The sequence below is a fragment of the Urocitellus parryii genome, chromosome 5 (assembly GCF_045843805.1).
Source record: "Urocitellus parryii isolate mUroPar1 chromosome 5, mUroPar1.hap1, whole genome shotgun sequence".
Lineage (NCBI taxonomy): Eukaryota > Metazoa > Chordata > Mammalia > Rodentia > Sciuridae > Urocitellus > Urocitellus parryii.
Genome location: NC_135535.1, coordinates 156,074,601 through 156,087,432, shown reverse-complemented (window position 1 = coordinate 156,087,432; position 12,832 = coordinate 156,074,601). Strand labels below are relative to the sequence as shown.

Below are 12,832 nucleotides of genomic sequence, written 5' to 3'. Positions count from 1 at the left end.
ATAAGAACAACACTAGGAAACTAGAAAATTTAAATTCTGGGAGAAAAAGCATTTTAATTCTATATTCAAATTATCATATATGTCATTATATATAAACATTTTCATATGTGCACATTCTCATAGAACCTACTTCTGATGCCTCCATCTCAGATATGTTGTACCAACCAAAATAAGTAATTAAACCAGGATAGAGAAAGGTACAGGATACAGTATAAGAGAGAGGCAAAGAGGATTCTTTTGAAGGAACAAAAGCTGTGTAGAAGTTTCTCAAAGAGTTAACAATCTGGGTTAGAGCAAGAGTTTGAAGGAAATTAGGAGAAAAATCCAACTGATGCTACCTGATATATTTGAATGATTATGGAGGAAATTGACAATTGTTTTGGAGAAGTTAGGGATAAAGTAGCACATGAAGGAACACATTATAATTTTTGTTTTAAGAAAAGGTAAACACAGGCTGGGGTTATGGCTCAGTGGTAGAGCACTCAGCACGTGCAAGGCCCTGGGTTCGAGCCTCAGCACCACATATAAATAAATAAAAGTGTTGTGTCCAACTACAACTAAAAAATTTTTAAAAACTACATATAAAAAAAAGAAAAGGTAAACAGAATACCCTGCTGCTCAATTATGAATAATATTTGTAATTATAAAAGTGTTAATAGTGAATACTGAACCAAAATCATTATAAAATGAGAATTTTGGGGGAGGAAAAATAAGAGCAGAGCAATTAAGTAAAAAGTAAATCTTTACCTTTCCTAATAGGTTTTCAGTTCATTATATAACATTTAAGATTGAAAAATCAAAGAATAACACTAGAACTATGTTGGCAGATGCTTGAAGATAAATATCAAAAGGAATAGCAAGAAAGAGTTAACAAGACCGATATTGGCTTCAAATAGCAGGAATTCCTGGTAGATAAATGCAGGACAGAAAGCACTTTGTTTTCTTCTATTTTGTCTTTAGACAAAGTTAACAGTGGGTTTGGCTAGGGACATGATCCAAACATTGTAATCCTGTGTTGAGAGCCACAGCGGAAGGGGCCCCAGCAAACTTCCAGCTGATTGGCTTCTCTGCAGTGATGCTCATTGGGCTGTTTCCCTGCCCTTTCAGACCACGGAGCTGCTCATTGGGGGACTCTTTTGGCTCCGCCCATGGGACCCAGCCAATCGGCCTCAAGAGCAGGAGGAGTGGGGGATAGAGAGGCTTGTGGGAAGCTGGTGGTGGCAGTTCCGCTCTGAGGGAATTCCTGAAGAGCTCCTGTGGTGCAGCATGTCATACTTCTGCTTGATAAGTGGCTCTTGATTGTGCCCAGCCAGACTGTGGCAATCCTGACTTGATTACTTAGAAGCTGTGTGACTTTAAATAGATAGTTGATATCTCCATACCTCAGTCTTCTTTTCTGTAAAATAGAATACTCAATTATATGTACTTCATGGGGTTATTTTGAGGTTTAGGTGAGGCAATAATTTTAAAATAGGACCTATCTAGCACATGTATGTGCTCAGTAAATGTTGGCTATTAGAATTATTACTACCAATAATACACTATGCATATGTCTTACCTTGTAAAATAAAACTGTTGTTAAAATTAATTAAAAATTTTGAAGCACTTCTAGCTTTTTTTTTAAGTTTTTGAGAAACTTTGATTTAGATTTTTTTCCTGCTTTTAAAAAGTTCCTGAAAATTATTTCATGTATATTATTGAGAAATTAATATAAGAATTTTGACAAAAAGTATGTAAAATTATTTAGCCTTTTGTGCTTGAGGGTATAATTAGTATAGATGAAATTTAACTTTCTAAATGGATGGATTGTAAATTATGCCTTACCTAATTAACTTTTTTCTCATCTGACTCTAATATTGTATCCTATTGGTTTTTCCTTAGGCCCACCAGATTTTATTTTACAATGGCCTCCTTTAGCCAGTTTTTCTGCTACTTATAAATTTAGTTTGGGATGGATAAGAATATTTGTAGATGCTTAAATTTACTCATATTCCCATTTACAGAAACATTATTATTTGCAAGACAAGGATATGAAATACTGAAATCATTCTCCAGTGCCTGTTCTCATTATTTGTTTAACTGAATTGCTTCATAAAAATATTTGTGAATAGCAAAACAAAACAAATTGATTAAAATTTTTTGTTATTCTAGTTACTGGATAAAGAAATTTCCCTTTTTTCTGTACAGTATTTTTTGTATCCTAAGAGACAGAAGACAATCAACTGTGTATGTGTGTCTGTATACTGCACATACATTTAAAGAAAAATAAACTTATAGTCTTTTAATGATTATCCTAAAAGAATATTTAATACCTGCTACTTGGTGGTTGTTTTTGAAAATAAATTTTTGTTCAGATTCCTTGGAGTCCACTCCAAGGAGAAAGACTCCTCTGTCAAATAATCTGAGTCCCAAAGCTCTCATTTTTTCACCACACAATATTTGTAACAGATCACTCTTTTAGGAATGCATGTGAGGTGATACTACAAATTTTCATTAATTTGTGACTTTTGAAATTATTTTGTTAGCCATTTATATCATTCTGTTAATTAGCAAATGATATTTTTCTATTAGGAATAGTCTAAGAACTATGAATGCTTCATGGGTATATCTTAATTTTTAATAGATTTATTTATAATAACTTTGTCCCCTTTGAGTCAGTCCTGTTCATATTTTTTCTGTTTTATATAGTTAAGTAGCAAAAGGCATAGGAGCACAGTTTTAATCAGACTATGTTATAAGTGATTTTTATGCATGTATGTATTTTTTTATTTCTAGGCAGGAGTTTGTTGATGCTTATGTGGATTACATATTCAATAAATCAGTGGCTTCCTTATTTGATGCCTTTCACGCTGGCTTTCATAAGGTCTGTGGAGGAAAAGTTCTTCTGCTTTTCCAGCCTAATGAACTACAATCGATGGTTATTGGAAATACAAATTATGATTGGAAAGAACTGGAAAAGGTAGGAAAAAAACAAATCTATGACATTATTTAAATGGAAAGACCAAGACCATGGCTTATTTGTAAAAGTCCTGCCCTTTTAGTTTCCATTTTTATACAATTACTTCATTTTTATAGGGACACTCTACTGTTTTTGCTCCACAATGAATATTGAACTGTTTTTGAATTGAGGGTAGCAGTTTTATATTTTGTGGGTTTGATGGTAGAGATAGAGAAAAATGTCATCTGGACCACAGGCAGAATAGAAGCCCCAGACAAAATGGTGGGTTTTCATTCTGCCTCAGTGTCGGGAAACCATTGTGAAAAGCATTTGCAATGCATAAGATTTTTTTCTCTGATTAATCTCAGTGTTTACTTTTTTGCAGAGAAATAATGAGTATGATCTTCATTTCTGGTGCCTTATTTTTAGGGAGAAAATTAGGAAAGTTTAATTTTCTTCTCTAAGTAATTCTCAAGTATTTCTTCAGTTAACATTTAGTAAAATTGCTAGATTAGGTCAGCTTTAAGAAATAAGGTTATGGGCTGGGGTTGTGGCTCAGTGGTGGAGTGCTTGCCTAGCATGTGTGAGGCTCTGGGTTCAATCTTCAGCCCCACATAAAAATACATAAATAAAGATATTGTGTCCAACTACAACTAAAAATTTAAAAAAACAAAATAAGGTTAACAATTATTTTGCTAATTAATATAGCCTCCTCTGATATAATTTTTGCAGTTTGGCAGTTAACACGTATTTGCTATATGATCTAGCAATCCTAATCCCAAGTATTATGTTCATCTAAAAATCTGTAAGAGGGAAGTAGGGAATTCTTGTTTAATGGTCACACAGAGTTTCAGTTTTAAAAGATGAAAAGAAGTTTAGATATGGATGGTGGTGGTGATTGCACAACAGTGAATTACTTAATGTTACTGAACTGTATATTTACAGATGGTTAAGATGTAAGTGGATACATGCATTTCTTGCAGTTTTAAAATATATGGCTTTTTTTAACTCAGTTAAAAAAATGGGAAGATAGTTTAACCAGGAAATCAGCATTCCCCCATACAATTTAGAGGTATAAGAGTGATCTTCAGTCATCCACCTCTCTTTCTTCATCCCCACTGACATGTTCATAATCTAACTTCAAACAAGTTAATAAATTTAACATCCCTTAGAAATCAAGTTATTTTCTCAAATTGTTTGGAAGTACATTTATTATTCTGCACATTTGGAAAATCAAGAATTCAGTGATTGAGATAGTCATAGCTACAAATAGCAAGAGCCCAAAATTCAAGAAACCCATTAGCAAATATTTATTAAGCCTCTAATGAGGTCCTATGCAAGAGATTGGGGAGATGATAGTCAATAATATTGCTACATAGTCTTTGCCCTCTGATAAGGAAGCTAACTACTTTTAACTGAGTTGTGATGAATACAAGGGGAGAGTAGGGGTTTAGTGAATGGCACATATGGAGGAACTTAACCATGCTTGTTAAATGTGGAAAAGAGTCTCATTAGATGGGAAATTCTGCAAGGTAAGTCAGGACTTCATTCACTGGAATTTCCCCACAGCCCAAAACTTTTAACTAAAACTCATTATAAATCAGTTGAATAAATCAGTGATTGAACTAGGTGACATTTTAATCTGAGCCTTAAAAAATAAGTAGAAATTGTTGAAGAAGTCTTTTCTATATTGCCTATGCCTAAGGGAACAGTATGTCCAAAAATAACATTTGTCAAGCATGGTGGCACATGCCTATAATCCTAGAAACTCGGGAGGCTAAGGCAGCAAGAGGGTTGCAAGTTCAAAGCCAGACTCAGCAACTTATCAGAGACCCTGTATTAAAATAAAAAAGGACTTGGGTGGTGGCTCAGTGGTTAAGTACCTGTGGGTTCAATCCCTATTATTTAAAAAAGAAAAAAAACCTTGAAAACAAGAACAGAGAAAACATTATTTTACATAGTTTGTGTCAGGAATGGTTTAGCTAGATAGTTTGGCTCCGGGATTTCTGATGATGGTATAGTCACAATATTGACTGGCGCCACTGCCATCCAAAGGCTTGATAAAGGATATTCATTTCAACAAGGATACATAGTCATATATGGCTGTTGGCACCATAATGATGTCTGTCCATAGTAGGGCTATTTGAATGTCTTCATGAAATGTTCCCCCATAAGTGTGATCTGAAAGAGTGACTGAAGCCACAGAGGGTTATCTAACCTGATAAGCCATACATTTTTCATATCAAGTTCCCTAATGATTACATAGGTCAGGCCCATTCAATGTGGAATGTGGTGTAGTACACAAGAACATGAATACCAGGAGGCTTATTGAGGACCATCTTTGAAACTACCACAGAAAATTATTAGTGTTGCTCTTAGTAGCATTTTTGTAAAGGAGAAATACAATGTAAAAATAACATGACTTCTATTCAGGAGTAAAAGAAAATTTTTTAATTATAGGTAATTTCCATGTTGGAAATTCAATAATCCTTGAACATTATTTTAGTATTTCTAGTTTATCCTTATTCACATAATTAGTCCTATCTTGTTTTTGGAAGAGGTTTCTGGTGGTTCATCTGTTTTTCTTTCTCCTGGAATATAAGAGTGTCAAATTGCAAAATGCCCAGGAAATGTTGGGTAATCATCTGCATTGCACATTTTAAATTCCTGCACCATGGTGTCTTTATGGGCTAAGGAATTCAATTTGCCAAATTAAGACAAAACTAATATTCCTTAATCCTAATAAGAGGTTATATTGTTTTTAGAATACAGAATACAAAGGGGAGTATTGGGCAGAACATCCTACGATAAAAATTTTTTGGGAAGTATTTCATGAATTACCATTGGAAAAGAAAAAACAATTCCTGTGTAAGTATTTCTAGTTTCATATTTTATGAGGTGGGAATCTTAATATTAAACTAATTCTCATAGAATATTGACTGATTCTCTTTGGATTAGATTTTTTTTTCATAGTATTTTTCTAAAAATCTTAAATTGGAATAATTTTTACTTTAAAATATGAACTATCATCTTAATTGCTTGTTTTCTTTTATCTCAAAGGCCAAGTTCAGTTTGCCTCCAAAATATTGTTGGTTTTTAGAAAAAAAAAAAAACAGGAATTGGGGCTGGGGTTGTGGCTTAGAGGCAGAGCACTTGTCTATCTCTTGCACATGTGAGGCACTGGGCTTGGTCCTCAGCACCACATAAAAATAAATAAACAAAATAAAAGACATTGTATCCATCTGTAACTAAAATTTAAAAATAAAAACCAGGAATCAAAATAAACTGGGATTGTAGAATCCTTTTAGATTTCTAAAAAGATCTTTAGACAATCTAGCTCTTTTCTGTGTTTGCTCTTTTCTTTTTCTCTTTGATTCCACATTTCTGGGAATTTCTGTAGAAAGTATCTTTTTTTTTTTTTTCTTTCTCCAGACCTTAGTTCCTTCATCTACAGCCTCATGTCTGTTGTGTTTTTCATCTTGTTAAAATCTGAGTCCAATTGAAGTTTGACCTTTTTCGGGGGGAGTAGTACTGGGGATTGAATCCCGGGGCACTTTACCACTGAGGTACATCCTTATCTCTTCTTATTTTTTTGAGACAGAGTCTCGCTAAGTTGTTGAGGGTTTTGCTAAATTGCCAAGTCTAGCCTCAAACTTGGTGATCCTTCTGCCTGCCTCAGTCTCTCAAGTCATTGGGATTACAAGTGTACACCACTGTGCCCGGCCCTATTTTAAAAAGTTGTCAGAATTTATGTTCTCAATCAGTGACATTCCTTTAGTATTCCCTGCTATTGCCAAGAACATTTTGGCTATCTTTTCTTGATATCTTTTCTTTCTTGAGAATTGCCAAATGTCAGGGTGAATCTTGCTTGATGCATCCTGTATCATAAGGATAGTAAATTATTATTCTTTGGAAAAACAATTTGAGTTTTGGCTCACTGTTAACAATTTTCTATCAAAAGTAACAGGAACAAATAGAGAAGGGTATGTTTTTGTTTTTGTTTTAACTGCGTTTTGGGCTGGGCCTGGGGTTCGGCGGTAGCACACTTGCCTGGCATGTGTGAGGCACTAGGTTCCATTCTCAGCACCAAACATAGACAAACAAGTAAAGGTCTATCAACAACTTTAAAAATATATTTTTTAAAAAACCTGCATTTTTATTTGGCTTTTTAACTAATTCTAAATGGCTTTTCCCAAAAGAAGGTCAGTAACAGTAGTCATTAATGTTTCAAAGAATGTCAATAGTAGTAGTCATTAATTCATCAAATGTTTATTGAACACTTTCTGTATACCAATATTAAGATTACACTTTTAAAGGAAAAAAAAGTGTATAGGTGGGTAATTAGTATGCATTTTGAAAATCTTCCACAAATTCTGGAAGCAGATGTTCACATAAAGTTGTGCTATAGAACTGCACTAGGTATTCTTAGCTACTATATGCTGTTGTGTGAATGATTTTTTTTCCCCCGGCAGTGTTTTTGACAGGTAGCGATCGCATTCCTATTCTTGGTATGAAGAGTCTGAAACTAGTCATCCAGTCAACAGGAGGTGGTGAGGAATATCTCCCAGTTTCCCACACCTGTTTTAATCTTCTAGATCTTCCAAAATATTCAGAAAAAGAAACTCTACGCCGTAAACTGATCCAAGCTATTGATCACAATGAAGGCTTCAGTTTAATATAACTTCAGAGTATTTAGTTTAGTGCATAAGCATTAAACTACTTGTGTTTTTCTTGTGGTGATGAATTCAGCAACGTGTCAGGTACTATTATAATTCCTACTTGCAAAATGTTTAATGCTATGAGTATTCATGAAAGCCAAAAAATATTAAAAGAAAAATGAACTGTTAATATTAAACTTATTGTACAGAACCATGAATTTTTCCCCATCTTCCTCATGAACATACAAATATTGTGAATACATTAAAGTTTTACTAACATAAATTTTAAGAGTTTGCATATTTCAAGAATGATCTGTGAGTGCATGGAAATGTTGCTTAATTTTTCTTCAATCACTGGGTGGAAAGCCTTTAACTTTGGCCTGAAATAGTCATTTGATTATTTTTCCATTTTGTAAATAATGTTAAGTTTTGTAATAAAATAGTTATGTTCTGATACCAGTACAGTTTCTATGGTTGTAATTGAACTAAGCTGACTCTTAAAGGTTAAAAATTATGAATTAATCTTATCTGAGCTGGGCATATATATAAAACTCAGTGTTAGAGCACTTGCCTAGCATGTGTGAGGCCCTAGGTTCCATTGCCATTACACTTTTTTTTATTTTAAGCATGTTTCTAACACAGTGTGATTTTTTTTTTTTTTTCCTAGAATAAATGTCTGTGCAAACTTGAGTTTACAGATAGGAGTTATACTAAAAAACTTGTAGTTCTGCCCTCTTGAGAATCTTGAGATGCTGATAGATGGGAGGTTATCAAAAAGCTTATTTATATTTAGAAATGGAAGAACTTTGTCTCTATAGTTGCCATAGAGAAACTTTGGCTAGTAAGAAAACCAGTCACTGGATTTTTAGCTTCCAAAATTATTGATTCTGTGGGTTAGTATTTAGTCAGAATTTTTAGTACTTGAGAACTATTTCCTTGAATTTTCAGAAACAAATCTTTTTATGGTGCTGATGCTTAGTTATCTCATGTCATTAAATTGTAAAAGCGAGTTGAGTTGATGCAATACATGTGACTTTCTGCTATAATGCAAATATTTATTTTTTAAATTTATAGAAATATGCCGTGAAAACTGTTTAATAAAGAATTTATTGGTTTGATATTTAAACTTTCAGTGGTTCTCGTAAGATTCAAAATTCTTCAAAAAGTGGGCTCTCAGGGAGTTTATTACATTTGAATTGTTCCTATTCCTTTATATTTGTTTGATAGAGGTCCAGTCTCTTTATCTGTAATTCCAAAATAAAAAGACGCTGAAAATTTTTTTACATTTTATAACAGACCTATCAGAACTGTTGGCTATTTATACTATTCACCAATTGGGACTAGGAACCCCTGCAGAGTACTGCATATTTGCTAAAATTCATAATTCCAAAATACAGACAAGCACAAGGGCTTCAGTAAGGAATCACGGACCCATACTTTTCAGAAGTTTAACTTTAAAAAAATACAAAAAACTATAGGTGTCTTTTATAGGTAAAGCACTGAAAAACAATATTCTTAAGGTGATTTCCTTGAGATGGCATTCTTTCCTATGGGAATTTTTCCGTGTACCTGGTAATATTACCATTTCTCTGCACCCATTCCTTGAGGGTGGTGATTTTCCAAATGCAAACTATGTGTCAGGTGCTTTTTTCATTAGTAACCTTTGTATGCTATGAAGCTCATCTGTGAAAAAGCAGCCACTTTGGATTAACATTGAGTTCTGTATCAAGAACACTGAAGTTTATCTGTGATCACACCTGTACAAAGCTTAACTTGGGTAAGTGATAACTTTTTTCTCCCTCAGTTATAGTCTATAATATAGCAGCTTTAACAACAAGAGATTCATGATTAAACAATATGCCACTGAAGATTTTTCAAATTGCTATTTGTTTTATAAAATTAGGAAAAATCTCCTTTGCTTTGTAAATCAGAGTAGCAGGTAGGTAAATATTGAATTTGTTGTCATAGACTGGTTATTGAGTTAGCTAAACTTGAAAATACTTTTCTCTGTACACAGATGTCAGGGTGGGCCTTCTTACAGGATCCATTTATATAGTTTGTAGTATCAATGTTTCCTAACAAGATTTTTGCCCTTTTACTGTTTAGTTTAGCAAAAGGTCCAGAATCAAAGTGAAATTATACCATGAAGACCATGGGTAAACTTGTCTGAAGGCAAGGTTGAATATTTCCTCTTCTGAGCCCCTGCTCCAGCCCTTGTGCATTTTGGCCATCCAAAGCTCCTTGTGATAGTTTCACTCACCTCCTCTGCTGAAGAATTCACATATCAAAAAAAAAAGAATTCACATATCCTTAGCTCCTTGCGCTTGCCAATGTTTGCTTATAAGCCCAATCCTCTCCCTCTCCTGGTGCTGAGAATTGAACCCAATGCTTCACACATGCCAGGCAAGCACTCTACCACTGAGCCACAGTCCCAGCTCTCAAATTTTATTTCAGAAAACAAATGGAGCAGACAGGCTTATTTTGTGAGAATATTTCCTTTTCAGACTGACCTTAGAAATGAGTGTTAAAAGTCAGAAAGGCTGGGGTAGGGTCATAGCTCAGTGGTATAGTACTTTCCTAGCATGATTGTATGAGGCACTGGTGTTTGATTCTCAGCACTGCACTGTTTGTTAACGGACCTTTTTTTTTTTTATTTACAAAAAAAAAAAAAAAAAACTTTAACACAATAACTTGATTTTTTAATGTCAGTTCTATTTCTTTGTTTCTCAACTGACTATATTTTTGAACTACCTGGGGGTGCTTTTTAGTACAAGCCCTGCTTTGTGTCAGTTAAATATGTATTCATATTCCTAGGAGGGGAGGAGTTCTAAACTTCCTCAGGTGAGTATTAATTACTGGTCTAAAAAGGAAACCATTTCTTCATCACTGAAGTATCCTACTTTGAGTTTAAGGCTGAGTGGCGTATTTAGATCTTTGTCCATTTGGTTTACACACACTCCTAGCTTATAGGTTTAGGAGTTGAGACTTGTTTCAAATAAAACTGCACTAAGAAAAAAAAAAATCCGTCGTATTTCTTTCAAAATAGGGTATTACTATCAAGTGAAAGAGTATATACAGAAACTAAAATAGCTGTATAGTGTTAACAGCTTAAACCAGGTATTGCTAAGTCATTGATACTTTCCAATCTGTGCATATGTGGAATGTCAGGGATTAATAGGGGATTAAAGCTAATTTCTCTAGGGCTGACAGAACAAGGACACTATTTTTGTTAAATCTGCCTAGCAAGTTGTCTGGGGAGGAAGGTATGACACCTGAGAACAGGAAACTGCCAGTCAAGTCTTTATTCATTACATGCATTCTAATGCGCATTTTTCAGCCTCTTAAATTTAAGTACTGTCTCAAAAACTTCAATGGATTGGACTAAGAAGGTTCCTTGGTAAGCCTCAAAAGTTGATGTGGGCTATTGGGCATGATGCCTAGAATCCCACTTGGAAGCTAAGGCAGCTTTTGAAGGATAACTTTGAGCCTAGGAGTTTGAGGGAAGCCTAAAAAGTTTTAGGACAAACCACTTCTTGGGGAGGCGGTAACTGGGCATTGAATCCAGGGGCACTCGACCACTGAGTCGGGTTCACACACACCTCACTTTTGCTTTTGAACTCTCAATTCTCCTGCCTCACAAGCTGCTGGGATTACAGGTCTGTGCCACCACTATGCCTTAGACAACAGTTGAAATACTAACTTTTGGTGATAGTACAATCAAGCACAATCAGTACGGGGCTGTCATACTATTATAAATTGGCAGGCAGCATCTAATACATACAGTCTTCAAAGCTGTATAAATCCTGCAAAATTTAAAAATGTTATATAACTTATAAACAATGTAAATTAACAGGAAAAAAGTCAAATGACAATTTTAATAGACTTTAAAACAGTGTACAAGTATAAAACACTGGTTTTGTATTTCAAAAGTTGGAGGAAGATATCCAGTCATTAAACAGTCTACAAAACATATGCCAGTAGATTACATAAAAGACTATGTACAATATAAAAAGAGCTGAAAACAGTCTTCACTGTAAAAATAATTTAAAACAAATTTTTCAATTTAAAATATCATCTATAAGCACAAACACATCATGCAAATGGAAAACTAAATATACTGCATTCTTTAGTGTAGCCAAATAAGTTCAGATTGAGACATCTTTTAGGTAGGGAAATGGCCATTCAATATAATTTTCTATTCTGGCAGTAATGGTCCTAGCTGGGTATTTTATTCATAAAGAACAGCTATGTTTCAAACCCTCTTTATTGTAATAAATACTAAACCAACATAAGAATATAATTTGGGGGTAATGTTCAAAAAAAAGTTCTGGAAAATAAATGTTTTCTGTGACTTTATAAAATAGGAGAAGCTTCTGTAGTTGAAAAGTTGATCTCTAGTTTTAAGGCAGGCTAAGCTTTTAAATAATGTTAACTAGTTTTTTATTCATTAACTATTCTGCTATTACAAGTTAAAGGTTCCTCCCCATAATACCAGGCTAGCAGTTTGGTATTCATTACACCAAATCCTCCCAACAGGAGACATGTACTTTCTGGCTGAGTTGTTATTAACATCTTATTACTTTGGAACTGTAATCAGGGACCTGTTGTTTTCTTCATTGATGGAAAAACAGCAGTCCAGAATATTACACTCTCCCCAGTAGAAGTACCATTATTACAGATTCAGAAAGGCTTTGCATATTCACATCTTGGCAGTTTAATACTTGTGGAAAAGGATCAATGCCAGCTCTACCACAGTGATAGGTACTTAAACAACAATGGCAAATATTTCAAAACTAAGGAGAATCCAGGCAGGCACTATTGTTTCTAGAGCAACTGAAACATTTCCAAAGCATTCATTTGGTTTTTTTTTTTGTTTTGTTTTATGAGCCAATATAGACGTCACTACATGTCTGTAGGAAGTACAAAAGCCATCTTCAATTGAACAATAAATACAATACTCCTGAAACTCTTAGCACCAAAGTCTTACTTTGAAAAAGTAATGACAACTGAGTGCTCTCCCAAATACTTCTGACTTTCTACTTACATTGCATGTCATTTTTTAATTTTAAAAAAGTTAGCTGCCATAAGTCTTGGAAAATGCCAGTGTTTAAAAATAGGTAATTGTGCTAAAGAATCAAAAGTTCAGCAGAACAGATATTTTGAGGACTTCAAACCATTCAATGTTACAAAGAAAAGTGTGAAATAACCATTCTTTGGTCTAGATAAGCTGTTCCCT

General features: G+C 34.1%; 1 protein-coding gene across 4 annotated transcripts in view; it reads left to right on the top strand.

The window, feature by feature from the left end:
• Herc4 (HECT and RLD domain containing E3 ubiquitin protein ligase 4) overlaps window positions 1–8,055 on the top strand; it is a 115,579-nt gene extending 107,524 nt beyond the window's left edge. For all 4 annotated transcript variants that reach the window (XM_077799307.1, XM_077799306.1, XM_026394655.2 and 1 more), the window contains 3 exons: window positions 2,776–2,959; window positions 5,704–5,806; window positions 7,411–8,055. In XM_077799307.1, the coding sequence (XP_077655433.1) occupies window positions 2,776–2,959; window positions 5,704–5,806; window positions 7,411–7,619 (496 nt within the window). In that variant the 3' untranslated portion in view covers window positions 7,620–8,055. The remainder of the gene's footprint in view (window positions 1–2,775; window positions 2,960–5,703; window positions 5,807–7,410) is intronic.
• Window positions 8,056–12,832: the final 4,777 nt, after the last annotated feature.